Raw genomic sequence first — 22,625 nt, forward strand, 5'->3', positions numbered from 1 at the left:
TCAATGGGAGACGTTTCTTTGGTCAGGATTTTGAGGTGGATTCTACCTCAAAGTCCCGTGAGAACTCGGCCTGTGGCTCTCCTAGGGGTCCTGTCAGGAAATCTTGCTCTACACCATTTATACCTATATACCACAGAGTTCAGCTTTTCTCGCTGTATTATATAGATGTCATTAAGATCATTCCCAGTCAAATGTATTTTCTTCTTTTACCCATGTGCTCATAGTCACTGCATTTATAATACTGGCTGCAATCCTTCTGCAGTAAGCAATCTTGGTTTTCTCGTTTGTTTAAAGGAAATCTATCAGCACAAAATTCAGATCTAAACTAACCACAGTACCTTGTAGGACTGTCGACACAGTTTACAGTGCTGTATTTCTTATTCAGGACCGCTGCTCCATCCATTTTAAAAATCGTCTCTCTATCCCCATGCAAATGATTAGAAAAGGACTTTAGGGACATTGCTTTCCATCAATGGGCTTCACGATCTGCTGCTGCTAAGTTCTGCTCAGCTCAGCCGTGTACATATCTGATGAGGTCACCCTGCACCCAGAAGTGAAGGCAGCTGGCATCAGATGTTGGGGGAGGGCATTGTGTGGTACAGATAGTGGGCAGAGACAAGTAGCACTTAGCAGCAGATAGTGAAGCCCATTAATGTCCATAAAACCCTTTTCTGCTCATTTGCGTACGGATAAAAGGACGACTTTTTACAAGAATGGAGTAGCGGTCCTGGATAAGAAATACATAATTGTAAACTGTGTTGACAGCCCTACAGGGTACTGCCCTATATCCCTTTAAAAAAATCTGTGAACTACCAGACCGCTATATAGTTCCACAGCACAGAAAGCATAGTGTTACCTTTATGGCCATTGATATGAATAGGTACCCTATATAAGTCGTTATTCATCATGTTTTGCTTTAGTATTACGATATGGAGCGACTTCATCCACCAGAGCACTAGCTAAAGGTTGTTAGAAGTGTGACCTTATGTAACTGCTTGTGACAGCTTGTTTTTATCTGATATTTGTTAACTTTCCTTTCGAAACCTGATGTATTGTGTTTTTACATCACTTTGCAGTATTTTAGGGGGTTTCCTTTAGACACATCACAGAATATTTTATCTACAGCCATTATAACGTTTCCTTTAATAAAAAAACGCTCACAGATGGGTGCAGAAGTGCGCCATTCACTGCAGCATTACCATTGCTCTTGTAGGGCAACACCCAAATGCTCCAAAATTGTCTACTGGGAAATACAAGGATGTAGGAAAACTGACACAACAACGGATCGGACATTCCTCTTTAAACCAAAGTGGCTTTTTATTTTTGTTATAGATTTCCACTAAATGACAAAAATATGTAAAGATACATAAATGCCCATCCAAGCAGTGTGACCGCACTCTGGGGCTGTTACAGTCTCTGTATGTCAATGTCTGTATTACAGCTCTCTATTCTGACCTTGCATCGTAGATTTTATTTTTATGGCGCCAACATATTCCATAGCACTTCACAAATCATAGGGTTCATGTACAGACAAATGTGTCATTGTAGAGCAATAAAGTCGCAGAATAGAAATGGGGGTCCTGGTTTCAAGAGCTCACTATCTATACATCTTGAATCCCATCTCTGGCTGCGCTAGGACTTAGGCTGAAGCCCCACATTGCGGAAACACAGCTTTTATTGTTGCAGATTTTGTTTTGTTTTTTTTTTGTTTGAGCCAAAGCCAGGAGTGGATTGAGCAGAAGGGAAAAGTATAAGAACTTCCTATAGCGTTCCCATTCCTTTTGCAACCAAAGAAGCTGTGTTTCCACAATATGGGGCCTTAGCTTAAGAGCTTACTATGTATACATCTCACACCCCATCTCTGGCTGCACTAGGACTAAGAGCTTACTATCTATACATCTCGCATGACCTCTCCTCTCCTTTGACACAGTTGACCACTCACTCCTGTTAGAAATTCTCTCATCCCTTGGTATTTCAGACCTGGCCCATTCCTGCATCTCCTCATACCTCACCGACCGCACATTCAGCGTCTCCCACTCGCACACCACCTCCTCACCTCGCCCTCTCTCTATAGGTGTCCCCCAAGGCTCTGTCCTAGGACCCCTCCTGTTCTCCATCTACACCCTTGGCCTGGGCCAACTCATAGAATCTCATGGCTTTCAGTACCACTGTTATGCCGACGACACCCAAATCTACATCTCTGGACCAGACATTACCTCCCTGCTGGCCAGAGTTCCAGATTGTTTAGCGGCCGTAGCCTCCTTCCTCTCCTCCCACTTTCTCAAACTCAACATGGAGAAAACAGAGTTCATCATTTTCACCCCATCCCGTGTGGCCCCTCCACCCAACCCATCTATCAAAGTTAACAGAACACCACTTACCCCTGTCCCACAGGCCCGATTCCTTGGGGTAACCCTGGACTCTGACCTGTCCTTCAAGTCACATGTTCAAACCCTCAACACTTCCTGTCGCCTCCAGCTCAAGAACATCCACCGAATCCGCTCCTTCCTCACCCTGGAAACTACCAAGATGCTCGTCCAGGTCCTCATAATCTCCAGCCTAGATTACTGCAACACCCTTCTCCATGGACTCCCGGCTAACACCCTTGCCCCCCTCCAGTCCACCCTAAACTGTGCTGCTCGCTTAATTCACCTCACTTCCCCGATCCTCATCGGCTGCTCCCCTCTGCCAGTCCCTCCACTGGCTACCCATAGCCCAGTGAATCGAGTTCAAGCTACTAACGCTAACATACAAAGCCATCCACACCCTGTCCCCTCCATATATCTCTGACCTCATCTCCCGCTCTCTGCCCACACGTAACCTCAGATCCTCCAATGACCTCCTACTCCGCTCTGCTCTCATCCGCTCCTCACACAACAGTCTCCAAGATTTCTCCTGTGCATCCCCCATACTCTGGAACTCCTTACCACGACACATAAGACTGACCCCCCACAATCACAGGCTTCAAGAAGGCCCTGAAGACTCAGCTATTCAGGAAGGCATACAACCCCCAATAACACTAGCACCACACTGCCATCTGTACAGTCTCCCCCTCTCCTTCTGTCTCTATCCCTCTTCACTCATAGATTGTAAGCCCTCGCGGGCAGGGCCGTCTACCCCACTGTGCCAGTCGATCACTGTTAGTATTATATCTACCTGTATATTGTGTATTGTATGTAACCCCCAAATGTAAAGCACCATGAAATTAATGGTGCTATATAAATAAACAATATGATAATAATAATCTCAGGCTGTACAAGGACTAAGAGCTTACTATCTATACATCTCACATCCCATCTGGCTGCACTAGGACTATACTCTCTTATCCACAGGTCGGTGCAGTCGTCCCCTTGGCACCTGACATGGCAGTTTATTACTTCACCATATTTGTCAGTTGGCCTTAAACAGACCGAACAAGCCAACTACTATCCGCAGACATTTCAGGCCTGTGATTTTACAATTCCTGCTGGTTTCTAGTCCCCACACTGGCCATGCCTGTCCATGGAGGTACAGACTATATAAACACCTGGTATCTATTTCAGCGATAGGTCTCTGCGCCATTCTTGAGTTGCCCATGTTACTGCAGCCTTACTCCATGGCTCACTTAAAAATAGGTTTGCCAAACAGGATTATATTTCTGTCAGTAACCCCGCAGAGAGCTATTCTAGAGGGAGGCGATTCTTTGTGAAGGACAGGTGAACCTACCCAACAGGAAACAGGCCGGCCATAACGCTACATTAGGGGACTCGTAGGCAAATGGACTTATGGATTATTTATTATTATTATTTATTTATATAGCAGCATTAATTCCATGGTGCTTTACATTTGGGGGTTACATACAATACACAGAATATACAGGTAGATATAATGCTAACAATGACTGACTGGCACAGTGGGGTAGAGGGTCCTGCCCATGAGGGCTTACAGTCTATGAGGGAAGGGGGGTAGAGACAGAAGGAGAGGGGGAGACTGTACAGATGGTGGTGCAGTGATAGTGTTATTGGAGGTTGTACCCCCTTTCACACCGACCTTACATGGTGGTGGTAGCTGCCTTGTATTATACAGCTCACACACATAGGGCTACTATAAGAAGTCAGTCAGAAAAAGTTATCCACTTTGGCTTCAAAATGAAATGATGAATTACCAGTATTTTTACTTTTATGTTATACAATTATTGGTATTGTATAATGAATTAGATACTTGGTTTGTTACATATATACTTTCATAGGATTTCAGGCACTACAGTTTTTAAGGATTTAGTGGATTTTCACTGCTTCTGACTGACCATGTCTGTCAGCCATTTATGAAGAATCTGAGTTGGCGCTTTGGCCTAGCGATTCCACAGCCCTGGTTACGACCATACATAAGGATCAGGTGGGCTGCCCCATACCTTAAGTGACCCCAACAAATTATGGAGACCCCATTTCCAGGCTGAATCTTCGAAAAATGATCCACAGAAGATATTAACCGATATCTTTGGCAAAATATTCAATCCTGCAGATACTTCTATGTGCAGTGATTATGTCTATTGGGTGTCCACCTAGTCATACAGAACAGGAAGGGTGATAAAGACTGACCCCCACAATCACAGGCTTCAAGAAGGCCCTGAAGACTCAGCTATTCAGGAAGGCCTACAACCTCCAATAACACTATCACCGCACTGCCATCTGTACAGTCTCCTCCTCTCCTTCTGTCTCTACCCCCTTCCCTCATAGATTGTAAGCCCTTGCGGGCAGGGCCCTCTACCCCATCGTGCCAGTCGGTCACTGTTAGTATTATATCTACCTGTATATTCTGTGTATTGTATGTAACCCCCAAATGTAAAGCACCATGGAATTAATGGTGCTATATAAATAAATAATAATAATAAATCCATAATATAACCAGAATATTACTCTTACTACTTTATAACTTTGACATGATGGCACAGAAATAAGTGCCACCAAGGGGCAACACAGTTTCTCAGTGGTTAGCACGGCAGCCTTGCAGCGCTGGAGTCCTGGGTTCAAATCTTACCAGGAACAACATCTGCAAGGCGTTTGTATGTTCTCCCCGTTTTTTTGTGGATTTACTCCCATTCTACATAGACCTACTGATAGGAAAAAAAAAATGTACATTGTGAACCCTATATGGGGCTCACAATCTAAATTTAAAAAATAAATAAAAGTGCCACCACATGCTTGAAAAATCTAAATGTTATGTATCCAGTCTGATCTGACTTTCAAATCTTCTTCTACCTAGCACATTCAGAAATTGAAATCTCCTTGTCTGCAAGAAATATCCGGAGGTTGTTAAGTTTTCAACGGTACCTAAGGTCTTCACGATTTTTCCGGGGTGTCACTGCACAGAATTCATTGTACATCTTGGATGATGATTACAATGGACAAGCCAAGGTACGTGCATACATACAGCCTCCTCCCCAGAATCTATACAATCCCTTTGCATCTATAGTTGTACGGGCAGTCACAGCCCCTCTCTCTAGCAAGTTTGGAATACATTACACCCCACCGGCTGCTCTTAATCCCTCCGCATTCACTGATCTTATTCTGCCTATGTTCCTTTTCTGAGAAGTTTATCTCTTCTTTCTGTCCCTTTTAGTGTATGCTGGAAAAAGTCGGGAACTGGAATTTTGATATATTTCTGTTTGATAGATTGACGAATGGTAAGATACTGGGCTCGGCATGTGTAACTTGTGATTCTTCATGTTTCCTATATGGGATTAATATAACGGCAATGTTGCCTGTTAACTACTTCTGGAGATTGCAGTATCGGCAGCTCCATAGAAACGAATTGCGTGCTGGTCACGCAAGTGCATCATTGCTCTATTCACATTTCAGTCCCTTTTTCTCATAACTTGCGGTCCCGGTGCCTGGACCTCCAGCGATCTGAAGCTTGAATAGGGGGATAAGTATCCTTAATGGCACAACCCCTTTGCATGTTCGCTGCGGAGATCTGGAGACAAGCACACGGACCCCATTATAGTCTATGGGGTCCGTGTGCTTTTACTGCACAGCGCTTGCAATTGTTTGGTATTCCGTTCGGGGGGTTCCCACGTGGATTCCCCCAGATGGAATACAAACGCAGATGTGAACCAACCCTTACTTTGATTATATCAGGATCTGCATGGAGGAAGGGGGAGCTGTGAGTGGCAGCGAGAAGTAAGATGATAGCCTCTCGCTGTTGGTTGTTCCCCTGCATAGCCTTCCAGTAACACATAGCAAAAATGTATGAATCGCTTTTTATGTACATCAAAAGTGTAAGACCTTTTATGTGGGGGTTTGACTTCCTAGAATGGTTGTGCCAGTTTCTGATGCTGTCCATTTTAGGGCTTGAAGTGGTAAGAAAGGTGTCTGCTTATGAGACCGGATTCACCCAATAATTCTGGGGTGTATTTTCTTCCAGGAAACAGTCTGGTTACCCTAACCTTTCACCTCTTGAGTCATAATGGTCTAATCGATCACTTCCACTTGGACATGGTGAAACTGCGTAGATTTCTAGGTAAGTTCCAAAGCTTGCGATAAATACCCATCCATGGATGGAAAATGATTATTAAAGAGGATTGTCCCACTGAAAGGTATTTATCTGAATGATGGGAATCTGACTGCTTGGAGCCCTATTTACCTTGAGAGTACATTCATGTAGAGAGACACAGGAACTCAGTGACACATGTGTATGTCTTTTGAACTTCATCTCTATGGGACAGCTGGAGGGAGCTGAACCCAGTTATTGTGCTACATGTGGTTGTCCTATAGGGATGATGACACGCAATGGGTATGCACATCCATCACTTAATTCATGTGGAGAGGTGTAGGACCTACGTTACATAGTAGATGAGGTTGGATAAAGACATCAGTCCATCAAGTCCAACCTATAACCCTACAATCCCTACAGTGTTGATCCAGGAAGGCAAAAACTCCATGAGGCTTATGCCAATTGGCCCATTTCAGGGGAAAAAATTCCTTCCTGACTCCAATCTGGCAGGCCTTGTTTATGTCTACACTACTATGGTATCTTTTTTTGGTGTAATAAGGGTAGTGTGTCTGTGTCCACATCCAACTTAGACCAACAATATCACACAGGTTTATTTTAAAAGGTTGCAAACAAACATGACGACAAAATAAATCCTTGTCTATCCGGCATTTACTATGTATCAGACGTCCCAGTCTGACAACCGAAGTGCTTCTGTGTCTCAGCTTACCAAGTTTTATCAATCTTTTCCTTCCATTTGTCTCTCACACTGGAAGGTTTGCTGTGTCCCCAGGCTGAGTGCTCCTTCTCACTGCTCCACATCTTCTTTTTAAGGAAATACACTCCCATAATTGCACCCATGTGAAGTGAAAGCCCCAGCCTGTAGACTGGGCATGGAATGAACAATTTTCCATGGGTTAAACACCGCACCTTCCCCTTTACCCAGCAGTGCCCATGTCATAATATACCACGCACTCAGCTCAATATACTTATTATATATCTGTGATATACTTGGACTCTGCAGTCAGCAAATGGTATACAGTTTTTCTGACTTCTTTTCTTGCTTTCTCCCTAGTTATGGTACAAGAAGACTACCACAGTCAAAACCCATATCACAATGCAGTGCACGCTGCTGATGTGACTCAGGCCATGTACTGTTATTTAAAAGAACCCAAGGTAAGGAGGGGGCGACACACGTGAGGACTTTGCTGCTCCTTGGAGATGACTGGTTCTATTGATTGATCAGAAATATCTGATTGTATGCATTCCTCCATGATGTATAATCCAGAGAGGCGGCTAATATGTTGACAATTCCCTTTCTGAAATTTCATCATTTTCTTTGTGTTTAGGAGCTGCCATGCTCACAAATATGAATGACCAATGGGGAGCATCCAAAGCCATCTATTAGGGTATTAATGGGGACTGCTAAATACCATTAACCCAACATATCAGGAGAATATCCAGGATCATTACTCCATTAAAATGAATAGGTCTTAGTTAATGACCATTTCTATGCTGGGATGGGTTCTTATTCTCTTTTTGGAAATGTATTAAGAGAATTGGAACCAAATTAGTCAGGTCTTGTGTGTAGTACTGAAATTGCTACGTATAGACATTGTTAGGGTCAGCGTTCCTGAAGTTTCTGAATATTGTGACTATGGAGACTTCACTCTTCAACAATCCCAGGTCTTTACATCATTAATAGCTGCCGCTCCACTGATTCTGGCTCAGATGGGATTTTTTTCTCTAGCTCCCACTGTTCCCATGCAATGCTGTTAGTTTTGGTGCGCAATACACACTGTATTGTAAACCCTCAAATGTAAAGCACCATGGAATTGATGGTGCTATATAAACAAATAATAATAATCTAATTGGTGGATATTGAACACCTGGGACCCTCACAGATCAGCTAATCTAAGCAGCAGTAGTGCTTGGTTAAAGAGGACCTCTCACAGATTTGGGCACCAGCAGTTCTATATACTGCCGGAAAGCCGACAGTGCGCTGAATTCAGAGCACTGTCTGCTTTCCCGATCTGTGTCCCAGGTAAAGAGCTTTCGGTCCGGTACCGTAGCGCTTCACAGTCAGAAGGGCGTTGGTGACAGTCAGTCTGGTACAAAAAAGACAAAAAGAGTCAGGGACGTCCTTCTTCCCAGCAGCGCCAATAGCGCTGTACAGTGTGAGCGGGGAGGAACGCTCCCCTCCCCTCTTGATAATACTCGTCTATGGACGAGCACTGTGAGCAGAGGAAGGGGTCGTTCCTCCCCGCTCACACTGTACAGCGCTATTGGCGCTGCTGGGAAGAAGGACGTACCAGACTCTTTGTCTTTTTTGTACCAGACTGACTGTCACCAACGCCCTTCTGACTGTGAAGAGCTACGGTACCGGACCGAAAGCTCTTTACCCAGGGCACAGATCGGGAAAGCCGACAGTGCGCTGAATTCAGCGCACTGTCGGCTTTCCAGCAGTATATAGATCTGCCTGTGCCCAAATCGGTGAAAGGTCCTCTTTAAATACCTCAGTCCAGCTCAGCACCATTCACTTTAATAGGACTAGTAGGCACAACACCTATATAATGTATATCACTGTGTTTGGTATTCAGTGAAGAGGCCTAGCTGATCTATGGGAGATCCTGAATGTTGGATCCCCACCAATCAGACATTGATGACCTACACTCACCGGCCACTTTATTAGGTACACCATGCTAGTAACGGGTTGGACCCCCTTTTGCCTTCAGAACTGCCTCAATTCTTCGTGGCATAGATTCAACAAGGTGCTGGAAGCATTCCTCAGAGATTTTGGTCCATATTGACATGATGGCATCACAAAGTTGCCGCAGATTTGTCGGCTGCACATCCATGATGCGAATCTCCCGTTCCACCACATCCCAAAGATGCTCTATTGGATTGAGATCTGGTGACTGTGGAGGCCATTGGAGTACAGTGAACTCATTGTCATGTTCAAGAAACCAGTCTGAGATGATTCCAGCTTTATGACATGGCGCATTATCCTGCTGAAAGTAGCCATCAGATGTTGGGTACATTGTGGTCATAAAGGGATGGACATGGTCAGCAACAATACTCAGGTAGGCTTTGGCGTTGCAACAATGTTCAATTGGTACTAAGGGGCCCAAAGAGTGCCAAGAAAATATTCCCCACACCATGACACCACCACCACCAGCCTGAACCGTTGATACAAGGCAGGATGGATCCATGCTTTCATGTTGTTGACGCCAAATTCTGACCCTACCATCCGAATGTCGCAGCAGAAATCGAGACTCATCAGACCAGGCAACGTTTTTCCCATCTTCAATTGTCCAATTTCGATGAGCTTGTGCAAATTGTAGCCTCAGTTTCCTGTTCTTAGCTGAAAGGAGTGGCACCCGGTGTGGTCTTCTGCTGCTGTAGCCCATCTGCCTCAAAGTTCGACGTACTGTGCGTTCAGAGATGCTCTTCTGGCTACCTTGGTTGTAACGGGTGGCTATTTGAGTCACTGTTGCCTTTCTATCAGCTCGAACCAGTCTGGCCATTCTCCTCTGACCTCTGGCATCAACAACGCATTTCCGCCCACAGAACTGCCGCTCACTGGATGTTTTTTCTTTTTCGGACCATTCTCTGTAAACCCTAGAGATGGTTGTGCGTGAAAATCCCAGTAGATCAGCAGTTTCTGAAATACTCAGACCAGCCCTTCTGGCACCAACAACCATGCCACGTTCAAAGACACTCAAATCGCCTTTCTTCCCCTTACTGATGCTCGGTTTGAACTGCAGGAGATTGTCTTGACCATGTCTACATGCCTAAATGCACTGAGTTGCCGCCATGTGATTGGCTGATTAGAAATTAAGTGTTAACGAGCAGTTGAACAGGTGTGCCTAATAAAGTGGCCGGTGAGTGTATATCCAATGGCTCCTGGAAAATAATTTTTAAAGACTTCTTCTCACATAATACAGTAATGATCTGTCTCTAGGATATGCTGTCGCTCTATGCTTGGTGGGATTCAGGTATTGCATCCCCTTTACTATTCTTCTCTGCACTACGGAGGTTTATTTCTATTCTTTGAGTAACCTGTTCATTCTAGTGACATGCCATCACTGAGCTGGTAATACCCCTTTAAGGTTGTAGCTAGACATGGGGTAATAGAATGGATATGACCTAGTTCTTGATGTGACGATGTACACACAAAGCAGTTACGTGTAATGTCATTGGTTCTTTTCCAGCTTGCCAAGTCTCTCACTCCATGGGATGTCCTGTTGGGTTTAATCGCAGCTGCAACACATGATCTGGATCATCCCGGTGTGAACCAGTCTTTTTTAATAAAAACGAACCACTACTTAGCAACTTTATACAAAGTGAGTAGACAATACCTGACTATCTCCAAATTGTTAGTCTAGAAATGAATGGTATAAACAAGTGGGGTACAGGTTCGCCCTCTCTAGCGGGATTCTCTGCATGTTTCTGAATCAGTCTTGTAGAAACTCTGAAGAGAACAAAAGGGTTAAACTCCTGTCGATCAGCTACATCTTTGGCTCGGGGAACAGTTAAGGAGTTGGCCTTAGGTTGTCCTACATTGAAGAGGGGGGAAGCTCCTGCTGCAGGCAGTTGTCTTACAGGATAGTGAGAATAAGGTCATGGCTGATCTTCTGGGACACAAAGAGGAATTTTCTTTTAATATATTTCCCAGTATTAATTTCATTGTCAGAAAGGAGGAGGTGAAGGGAAGAAGGGTTGGGAGATTGTCCTTTTCAGTATTCTTTCAAATTGAGCTTTTCACCGTCTCCACCATCAGCAACCCTTCAGTAGGTTCCCCTCCACTGATTCCCATACAGTTGGAATTATTTTTTGTAGCCCTGACTTTTCCTGAGCAATTATTTCTGTTCATTTTAGCACAGTTCTGCTGTCGGGTGGTCCTTTTCGGTCTGTTCCAGCCCAGGACCGCCCACATGTCAGTAGAGAGTGTGACTATATGCAGAAAGTCTCTGGGATGGCAAAAGCTAGGGAAAAAAAATACCAACTGTGCCAGAATTGGTGGAGTCTATTGAAAGAGGCGAAGAGCTGTTTGTGGAAATGGTGAAAGACCCACTTTATGCAAATTTTGCTATGAAAATAATGTGTTATGAAATATATATTTATGACCATATTAAAATGAGCGGAGAAACTGCATTGTTGTGATGGGTATCAGAACCAGCAAACCCCCTGCAATGGACCAATCTCTGAATCAGCCAACACCTCTATTGAATCAATGGCGGCCATTTGTGCTTAAACCCAGCTAGGTACTTCTCTGCATGTACTAGTGTACCTACTGTCGCAGAGACTTCCTTCACCCGCTCTTCTCATAGTTTTTCCCTCTGTTTTAGAATACCTCAGTATTAGAAAACCACCACTGGAGGTCAGCAGTGGGCTTGTTGCGAGAATCTGGTTTGTTTGCACACATGACTTTGGATGAAAGGTACGTGTCATATTCTAGTTCTTCACACTCTCATAGGATGCTTTGTTGTATTCTGACCCTTTATAGTGCTGTATGTTTGTATGGACAAGGGTTTAAAGAATAACTTTAACTTTCAGACTTTTTTTTTTTTTGGGTTACTATACATTAATAACATTATACATACAATATTATTAATAATACACATATTAGTAGTAATAGTATACATTACTATATCTTGTACATTTTTGCCTCCTTTCAGTGAAATCCTGCACTTCTTTATTCTTTCCTTTGCTTCTCTATTGAGAGCTGGCTCCTGCTTTATCATGTATACAGTGTGCGGGCTTGTGTGTAATGCAGGGTGGGGGAGGGTCACTTCAGTTATATCTCAGGCAATGTAAAATGTAGAAATGTCATTCTGGTGTCATGATAGAAGACTCTCATCTTTCATATGACACTAAGGCCCATGTTGATAATATGCTTAAATAAAAAAAAAAAATGCTGCAAATAAGATAATCCTTTAATATTATAGTATAGTATTATATCATGTTATATATTATATTCTAGTACCTGCAAAGTGGATGGAATTCTGGGATTGCAGAAAAATATTTGCAGCCTCAGTGCTGCGATTTGAAAAACCACTGTGTTTTTGTAAATTATAGCATGTCAATCATAGCTACAGAAACCTAAGTATAGGTATAAGGGTATGTTCACACGGCGGAAAATAGATTCCGCGTGTGAACATTCTGTCGCAGCTAGCCGTGTGGTATGCCGATGCAGTGCAGTAGGTTACGCGGGACTTAGTAGGTTGTATAGGAGTATGGGTATGGTACTGCATCCAATCTGATACCTATGACATTGCTTGGATAGATAATAAAGGATTGTAATTTTGGTATACGTAAGGGCTTGTTCACATCTGCGCCCATACTCCATTCTGCAGGTTTCCGTTTCCTGCACAAAACAGGGGTAGGAGATGGAAACCTGCTGGTATGTTTCAATCCCGTTCATTTGAATGGGCTTGAAAAGTCTCGGATCATGAGCGGCAGTGAGCATTTTATGCTCTCCACGGTGAAACCGTTTTTTTTTTTTAACCGGACACAGAGTCGGACATGCAGTACTCTGTGTCTGGGTTAAAAAAAAACGGTTTTGCCGTGGAGCGCATAAAACGCTCACAGCCGGACTCGGCATGACAGATTTCCGTCTTTTGCATGCAGAAAACGGAAACCTGAAAATGGAGTTCAGGCGCTGGTGTGAACCCAGCGTAAAGCCTAAACATGACATGGTCTTTGCTTTTCTTGTGTGTTGCCCTTTTTTCTTTTTTTGCATGGACTACAATGGCTCTGGAAATCTCTGCTTTCTGTGTTTTAGGCAACACATGGAAAGCCAGTTAGGATCAATTATTCTTGCTACAGACATTAGTCGACAAAATGAATACCTGTCACAGTTCAGAACCCACCTGGATCGGGGCGACTTATGTCTAGAACTTGCTGGGCATCGCCATTTTATTCTGCAGGTATACTCTCCTATGACAGCTTGCATGTACAGGTCAGGGTTCTGGTCCTGGCGATACATGAAAGTCTAATAACACGTATATTCTTCTGCTGCTCTGTTATAGATGGCTTTAAAGTGTGCGGACATCTGTAACCCGTGCCGGACTTGGGAGCTCAGCAAGCAGTGGAGTGAAAAAGTGACGGAAGAATTTTTCTACCAAGGTAAGACCAGGGTTAACACTGAAAATTTACAAAACAATATTGTAGGTATTGAGGGGTCCTCAGTTCTAGGGTGCAGAGACCATTTCATGTTCTGGAGGATCTGGCACATCCACATTACAGGGGCAGCCCAGTGATCTCATTGAGAACTGTGTAATACTCTGTGGCTCCTCTGGTAGCGCTATAGCGGGATTGAACACTTCCTGCCATGTTCCTCACAGATTAGATGGTCGCTGGGTACCATGGCGTATTCTTGGGGACCATTATACGAGAGGGAATAATCTAATGTGGACAATCTCTTTAAATATAGTGGTTTCATCCTACCTTTTGCGGGTTATCGGCACATCTGTGCTCTTTATATAAACCAGGACTTGTGTGGTTTCCACCAGAAAGTATCTTTTACATGGGCTGCCTAATACATATTTATTATACCACTACATTAGGATGGGGGGTCTACAAGGGTATAAGGTGACATTCGGCGCCAGTGACCATAAGACATAGACATATTAGCCAATGGGTCTACTAAAACAAAGCTAAAACTGAAGTGGGAGAACCGTCAAGACTAACAAAATTAACCCTTTCCACTACCAGTGTATCAGAATCAACTTACAAATGACCTTACAAACGTTTGTCTGTCTTAGGAGATGTGGAGAGGAAATGTAATCTGGATATCAGTCCGCTGTGCGATCGTAACACATCAAACATAGCCAACATCCAGATTGGTAAGGACAAACTTCACGTAACGTGTGTGTGTGTGTGTGTGTGTGTGTGTGTGTGGCATGTACAAGCAGAAACTCGTAATACTGCATGTAGTGTACTTATGTGAAAAAGGAAAACTATCTTTGGAAAGCAGAAATGTCTGAAGACAATGGGATAGATGAATATGCACCAGTAAGAGGGTCTGTCATAGGGCCAAGCGATTAATAGAAAAATAACCAAAACCAACCGCCAACCTAGTCAATAGATGTGATTTTTGTGCTCAGTGGTTGGTTTGGTTATTACAATATTCGTGAGGTTTTACCTGTGGTTTCATTTAGACTGAGCTGGAGCTGCTATTAAAGGGGTATTCCCACCTCACATACTGACCAGTCTTCACTCTTGTAAAATCTTCTTTCTTCCTGGTTTCTTGCATCATTTGGTGGGCGGGGTTTCACAGGCAACCTGCCGTTTAGCTCCGCCCACCCACATTGGACTATGAAGTACAGGCAGCAGCAACTCCATTCTGTGTTACATACAGAGATTGCCTGTCTCTGCCATATTGAACACAACTGAATTAGCCTGATAACTGGGGGAACAGAAGAAATGAAAGCAGCTCCTCTATCTGCTAACAGGAACCTAGGTCAGATGGTGTAGACACAGGAATAGCTAGATACACAGGCTCACTCCCTGCACTTAGCCCCTCCTCCCTCCCCCCTGAGAGCAGGCAGATACATCATTTGACTCAGGAGCAGCTAGGTCAGGGCTGTGGCCACAAAAAATTGAATAAAGTAAGATAGTGGACAAACAAAGCAGTTTTGCTGAAGCAATGTATTTAGGAAAAGTCTTACATCCACATTAACAAGCAGTATAGATAGGATCCTTGTGATGGGACAACCCCTTTAACATACTCCGGGGTCTCCGTTACTCACCTCCCCTGGCCTTCAGCACTGATTTCAATACAGTTGACTCTGAAGTAAGGTTATAATGGGGGGAAAATGGACAATTACTTGAGCGTCCCCCGGGTTACAACCCATTTTGCCCTTATTATAATCTGTCCCTGGCATTTAAAAGAATTGAGGTAAGATTTAGGGTCGCCGTCGTCTGTCACCATGTAGAAAATCCTGAATGCTATACCTCCTTTGATTCCTGCTGGGCCCCTGAACAGTTTGGTGTTTGTATTTGTAAAGTCTGTCCTCCAATTCAGAAGAAATGGCCCCTGGAAGGTTATACTGTATTATTCATCAAGTGGGCGGTAACCTTTTTTGTTTTTCTAACTTTGTGATTAAGACTTAATTCACATAAAATCTTTTTAATGGGAGGACAGATTTAAAAAAAAAAAAAAAATACAAACCCCAAATGGATCAGAGGCACAGCAAGAATCAAACTATGTATGACCTATTTATACTTTGTGAAGCTCATGGACCCGAACAACGGAGAGGCAGACCACTAAAACAGCGGAGCCCGGCGGAGGAAAACTGAAGCCAGCAAAGGAAAACTGGATAGTTAACTGAGCCTCAATTTAAAGAGAACCTGCCATATTTTAACAGTATTATTTTGTGCATTTTCATGAAATCAATGATGGAGTGCGGTCATGGACCAGGCAGTGTACAAATCAGTCATAGTAAGGTGGGATGGATGGAGGGACTGGGCACAGGAGAGCATTGGTTTTGGTGTGATGAGAGCAATAATAATAATAATAATTAATAATTAATAATAATGTTCTTGTTGCACCAAACTTCTCAATAGCAGATCAGGAAACATTTTTAGAAATGAAGGCCCCAATTGGGAAGCCGGTTTTTAGACTGCCTGGCTGACTATACAGGAGATGAGCATTTGGCCAAAATCTTACCTCTCCAGTTCCCTCCTTAGACAGACTTGTTCACAAGTTTTAAGTGGTTTCTCTGTATAAACGGTTTCCCTGTATAAACTTTTGTAGGGTCTTTGGTTCTAAAACAGAGGCAGATTTTACTAATACTATCAATCACTCTGGTTATTATTGGTGGGCACTACTGGTATCACTGGGGAATTGGCAAAATCGATAGTACAGTTGCTGACCCATCATGAAAAGCTAGAGAAGCGGACTCTGTGGTGTGTACACATTTGACTGTCTTTCCTCCATTGCGTCTGACGCCGTCTTCTTGTTCCATCAGGATTTATCACCTACCTTGTGGAGCCATTGTTTGTGGAGTGGGCCAGATTCAGTAACACCAGGCTGTCGCAGACCATGCTGGGCCACGTGGGACTAAATAAAGCCAGCTGGAAGGGAATGCTGCAGGAGCGGTCCAGTAGTGAAGAGGCCGACCCTGCCTTTGATGACTGACCTTTATCTGTAGTTTTTTGTTTTCTTTATTTTATATAAGTTGTTTTTTTGTTTTGTTTTTTTTACCTCAGGAAGACTGCACACCATGAACCTAGGGTATGCATCAAAACCACTTTTTGATGGAATTTTTGTAGCAAGCGACGTGATCAGCAAAGGTCTTGGTGTGAGAGAATTTATCCTGATTGCCAAGGTTACTTACAAAAAAAATGCCAGCATTATTTATATCCGATATATTTTTCCCTTTAACATGCTCCAATTTATTTTGCAAATTTTTTTTCTTTTGATTTTTTTTTTCTCCCTTTTTTTTATTTTTTTTTTAAATTTTATCACAGCCTGAACATAGAGCAATATGCACATACCTCAGTTGGTTTTGTTTTTACGAAAGCTTGAATATGCAAAGCACAGCAATGACTGACCGAAACTGCAGGAAGCTTTTCATGTGCCACAGGTGTATTTTGTTTTTGTTTTTTTAATTTTTTTTTTTTCTTCCCTTTTTTGAATCCGTTAAAGGAAACCGATCTCTTATTATAATTGGAAGATATTTTTCCAGCTACTGGTGGGAATTTGCCAGACTTTACAGACTGATGTTCTAACTTCCACTTTGTTGACTTCTCGTATGGAAATGTGAAGTGCCCACAACTGCTTTGCTGCCTCGGCAAGGAATGCTGTTTACAAATACACTGAAAATACTGACTGACACTTGCCTTGAAGCATGGTTGTGAAGGAACCACTAACTGGATCTTTTTAGAATTTTTTTTTTTTTTTTGTATGATTATTTAAGAGAACAAATGTTGACTGCAATCCTTCCTCTCCCTCACAGCACCACTTACTTTGTTTGGGAACTTTCCACATTTTGCAATATTTTCACTAGCATACAGCCAGGCTTGGAAGATTTTTTTTTTAATAGCAGAATGCAAGAACGGTGTCCTGGTTGTTTTGCTAAGCTAGAGTGAAACGCGTTGCATGCTGGGGTTTTTTATTACAACTTTCCACTACTGAACACTTGAACTGCACGGGAAAAAAAAAGGTGGAATTAATGTAAACACCATATTCAGCTCAGGGTATTTGCCAATCTGAAATAAAGAGGGAAGGGAATTTTTTTGTTCGGACAAGGGTACAAATGCCTTTTTTGCTGCAGTGTGCCTGTGTTTTTTTGAGTGAGAGGACTGAATTGCGTGCGAGTGTGAATGTGTGCATGCGATTGGTTACAGGTCTGTACCACCGGTTTGGAAAGCTACACGCTGATGCTTTTGCTGGACGACAAGTTTCCTGATGTTTAGCAGCCCTGCATTGATAGCGGGAGTTGTAGGTCAGCAAAAAAAACGGACGCGTCGGCTCGCCAATCCCGAGGTCTATCTACTTGTCACAGATAAAGGATGAGTGAAATGTAACGAATTGCTAAAATGCCTTAATCTATGCACAAAGCTAAGTGACCAAACGTGTCGTGTTTTTATTTTATTTTATTAATTTCCTCTCTGGATTTTGTTCAGTTTCTTTAGTGAACTAGTTTTGTGGGATTTTGTTGTACGATGAGTTGTTTTTAGGACCAGTTGCAGGACTAATTTTAAACTTAAACATTCCATTATTTTGTAATTTGTTTTAAGTATAGTGAGCACAACTGTTATCTAGGTAAAAAGAAAAAAAACTGGTGCTTTTTTAGCTGATTTGTATTTTCCTTGGTATTGCTGTTTAAGACTGTTTATCATCTGTTTACAGTTTGTTGCAACAGACATTTTTTGGGAGACGGCTTAAGCGTAAAGCCATTTGTACACGGCTTTGCCATACTCATTTTAATACGTGCCTGTTGCTGTTCAGTTTTGATGAATAAAAATAAAACAAAAAAATTAATCTTTTTTTGGTGTTTTTAACTTTCAAAATGTCATCGATTCTATTCTACAGTTTCTGAAATGCACCAAGACTGATTTTTGGAGTTGAAGGAACTACTGGACAGTCTTATGAATTAGACAAGGCTTCACATTAAACTTGTATAATGACCTTTCACTTGATATCAATTTTTCAGTACTGTGCAAAGGTTTTAGGCAGGTGAGGGGGAAAAATGCTTCAAAAGAAGAATGCTTTCAGATATAAAGTGATCAAAAACGAAAGAGAAACACCGAGCGGCCCATAGTGTAATTTTGTATAGTAATGACAATGATAGGATGAAGGTGGCCACATCTCCTCACTGCACATTGGGACCAGCTTGGTCAGAGGGTCCCTCGCTCTGGGCGGGGTATAGCTGCAAATCTCCTCACACCTCTGGGATGTGTATGGGATAAGCGAAGGGACCAGCAAACGGATTTGTTCGTCAGTCTGATTTATAAGTAACTGCGCTTCCACCATAGCAGTATAATATACGGCTTTATTGGCAGTAAAACTTAGACACCGCATTTCGGGCTTGAAAATTGCTCTTCCTCAGGTGCAATAGCTCTGTTTTATTTGCGCACACAGATCTCCGGGACCTGCGTTTATGGGCTTTCCATTACTATAATTGTTTGCCTTTCTGCCCAACATGTGCTCCCGACCTCATAACCCCGATGCCAGGGATATCAGCTGTTATTCACAAATAGTGTCAGGTTTCTCTTTTCTTCATTCACAAAAATAAACTAAATCCAACCTAATATTTGGTGTAAATGCCCTATACCTGCCATCAATTCTTCTAGGTACACTTGTAGACTGTTCTCCAACATGTCTGGAACAACCTCTCTGCGCAGATCTTCTGTATGTGTAGACTTGCTCCAGTCCTTCTTTCTCTTCATGTAATCCCAGACTGGATGATGTAGACATCAGGGGCCCTATGGAGGCCACAGCCTCACTCCTAGGATGACGACTCCAAATTGGAGGACAACTGTTACATTACAATGGAGAAAGCGTCACTTACTCTGAAGGAGGTCTATTACCATGAAATCGGTACCCCCATTCGGTGGAGCTGAACTGTAGTACTCAAATATGGCCAGTGGGGGTGTCTTTAACAAATACCTTCCAATATTAAAGAAGACCTTTTCACGTCCTTCTAGATTTGTGGTATTATATACCGCTAGAAAGCCAACAGTTCTCGCACGTAGAGTAGTGTGGGGTCCGTCTCATGACTGAGAGTTGAAGCATCAGTAGGGCAGGAGTTCCAGCCCCCCACACCTCCCCTTCCCTCTGAACTCCTCAAAGCTAAGAATGGGGCAATAGCAGAGCTGCATAGACAGTGGTATGTAAGCCTATGCCGTGCAGGCAAGGAACTGATAAACTTTTTTTTTTTTTTTTTTTTTTTTGCATAATAACTCTAAAATTAACAAGGAAATTCACACGCACACGGGGAGAACATACAAACTCCTTGCAGATGGTTTCCTGGTAGGATTTGAACCCAGGACTCAAATGTTGCAAGGCTGCAGTGCTAACCACTGAGCCACCATGATGTTATTATTCATGGCCTTATTCCTCAAAGAGGTTCTGCAACAGCAGAGGTGCATATTGTAATAATATACAATAATTACATTAGTTGTCTTTTTGGATTATGTGACTTGTATAAACGCACCCAACCTGTGACTTTAATTCTTTGATCCCTGCTAATCTTATAATTTACAGGGTGGGGGCAGTTTTGGCTCCTGGTTAGATACAAGGTAACAATAAGTGATTTATGAAGAAACTGATGAGACCCCAGAGCACAGGCTGAGACTCCGCACCTGTCATGTCTGGCTGTGCGATACCCCTGCGTACATATCAGAGATGGGCCAGTAGGTATAAAGCCTGCATTTATACACAATATTCAGTAAAGATTTAGGACTTTATGGAGGTGTGACATATACCCTTACATACTGAAAGTGCAGCATTGAATGACGCAATACAAGCCGTGCAAAATAAGGCTGGTATCACACTAGCATTTGTCTGCTTATATTTTGGTAACCATTCCAACCCTGACGGTGAATCTAATTACCCCAACCGAAAGCATCATAGGGCTGTACTATATTCACATGGATGAATTTGGTCAGGCAGAAGGAATGTGAATCAGATTTCCATTCATTTCACAGTTTTAGGTAGAATCTGCTAGAAATAGTCACTAACTTTAGAAACTATTTACCTCATTTACTAGAGCAATGTGATTCTAGACTAAAAGTAATTTCCCCTACAACTACACAACAGCACCTGTAGGAGGATTTCCACACCCCCAGGAACAGGAAACAACTGGAAGTCTTATAAAGGTCCCTCCTCCTCTTCCATCATTTCCTGTGCCTGTGGAATAGAAGTCATCCTGCCGATGCAGAGTCCACGTACAGCCGGCTCTATCCCTAGTTCTCTATTAGTTCTGTACAGGGAGCAGAACACCCGGTAGAAGTTCTAGCATTACCTGCTCCTATGGTAGACAAGCGCTTGCCCATTCCAGTTGCCTGCAGTACAGCCACTCCTTCTACGTCTTCCCTTCAACACCAGAAGCGGGTCCAGATCTCAGTGAGTAAGGATGAAGATGGTGAAGTTATCTCATCCTCCACCATGGAAGAACCAAAGGAGCCACTTTCCATCAGTTTCCATAGAAGACATTTAGGGTTGTCCACAAGAATATCCACATGTACAACAAAGAGGGAAAGGAACTAAATAGGAAATACACCGCTTCCAGGATACTTAAGAGAAATATCCGTCTTTCATAGAGGATGCAGCCCCGTGTGATGGCACACTGAAGACTGATGCCCTTGTGCCAAAATCTCCAAAGAAAAAAGAAATATCATGACTACCCTTTGAAGATATAGTGTATATGTTTAGATGAGATTTTGGAGGAGGCATCTGATAAATAAGGGTTTCTCTTGCAGTCCAGGTTCTATCACCAGAGTTGCTCCTTTCGGAATCAAGAGAGGTTGTCTGGACCAAAGGAACAAGAGCTAGAAAGCCGAAAGAGCGCTTTATAGCGATTCTATATACTGCTAGAAAGTAGGTAGTGCGTTTTCCCATTAAACACACGTACCGTTGTGGAGCTCAGCTAGACTGTCAGGACTGCCCTTCTGACAGTGGGCAGAGATCGGTACTGAAACGAACACATATCTCCAACCCAGGGACACATAATGGGAAAGCCGATAGTGCACCGAATTCAGCGCATGGTTGGATTTCTAGCAGTGTATAAAACAACACGTGCCTTCACGATATTTTGATGCGTTGTATTTAAGCATATACTGTATAACTGATTCTATGTTATTACTGGAGAAGTGATGGTGGGGGGACTTTTTAAAGACTTCCAGTTTCCTGTCCCCGAGGGTGAGGGCTCCTACAGGTGTCATTGTTGAGGATAAAAGGAAATCAGATTATCAGTAAGGAGGGTGTGTGCTTTGAAAATACCATTAGCGGTGCCTGAATAACCTTTTTAAAGGCTATTCAGACATATGTGGGCTCATACGGCATAATTTTGCTGATAGAGCCCCTTTAATGTCCTGTTGTAATCTCAGCCTCCCATTGAAAACAATAGGAGGCAGAATCCATCCCCAAATCTGCAGTAAATTCCTCCAGGTGAATTTACCCTTATGCTGTCTGTCCAGGTCATTGAGACATATCTTATGATATCTTATCTTAGACAAACTTATGGCAGTAATACGAGTTCATAAAAACGCTTTTCTGAAATGGACGAAAATTTACAGTATTCTCATGTAGGAAGCTATGGCTACATCTGCTTAGACATTTAAAAAATCCGGATAGGAAAGACAACCACATATATGGCCATGAGATACTAGACTACAAATCCAGTTTATGATACAGCTGAAAAGATCCCCGGCACAGAAACAGTGTTGCTTACTGTCTTAGACCAACATCCCATCAGATAGTCAGAAGTACTAGACCTGTGAGAACCCTACCCCCTCCATTCACTGTGTGAAGAAAGCACAGCCCCTTCCTCATGTACTCACAGTGAACTAGTCCTGATTTTGTTTTGCTTGCTTCCTAATAAGACCTCATCCACAGGACTGTGTGCAGTCAGTGTGATGGCTCTGCTTTTTACACACCCATTCATTGCTATGGCCTATACACACAATCCTACATCTTCACG

The 22,625-nt window shown here is 42.9% G+C and overlaps 1 protein-coding gene across 4 annotated transcripts in view; it reads left to right on the forward strand.

Moving 5' to 3' along the window:
• PDE7A (phosphodiesterase 7A) overlaps nucleotides 1–18,427 on the forward strand; it is a 67,809-nt gene extending 49,382 nt beyond the window's left edge. For all 4 annotated transcript variants that reach the window (XM_075270437.1, XM_075270438.1, XM_075270439.1 and 1 more), the window contains 10 exons: nucleotides 5,242–5,393; nucleotides 5,599–5,662; nucleotides 6,403–6,498; nucleotides 7,544–7,644; nucleotides 10,683–10,814; nucleotides 11,820–11,911; nucleotides 13,256–13,400; nucleotides 13,503–13,599; nucleotides 14,238–14,318; nucleotides 16,446–18,427. In XM_075270437.1, coding sequence (XP_075126538.1) covers nucleotides 5,242–5,393; nucleotides 5,599–5,662; nucleotides 6,403–6,498; nucleotides 7,544–7,644; nucleotides 10,683–10,814; nucleotides 11,820–11,911; nucleotides 13,256–13,400; nucleotides 13,503–13,599; nucleotides 14,238–14,318; nucleotides 16,446–16,615 — 1,130 coding nt within the window. In that variant the 3' untranslated portion in view covers nucleotides 16,616–18,427. The remainder of the gene's footprint in view (nucleotides 1–5,241; nucleotides 5,394–5,598; nucleotides 5,663–6,402; nucleotides 6,499–7,543; nucleotides 7,645–10,682; nucleotides 10,815–11,819; nucleotides 11,912–13,255; nucleotides 13,401–13,502; nucleotides 13,600–14,237; nucleotides 14,319–16,445) is intronic.
• Nucleotides 18,428–22,625: the final 4,198 nt, after the last annotated feature.

Source organism: Leptodactylus fuscus, chromosome 4, assembly GCF_031893055.1.
Source record: "Leptodactylus fuscus isolate aLepFus1 chromosome 4, aLepFus1.hap2, whole genome shotgun sequence".
Classification (NCBI taxonomy): Eukaryota; Metazoa; Chordata; class Amphibia; order Anura; family Leptodactylidae; genus Leptodactylus; species Leptodactylus fuscus.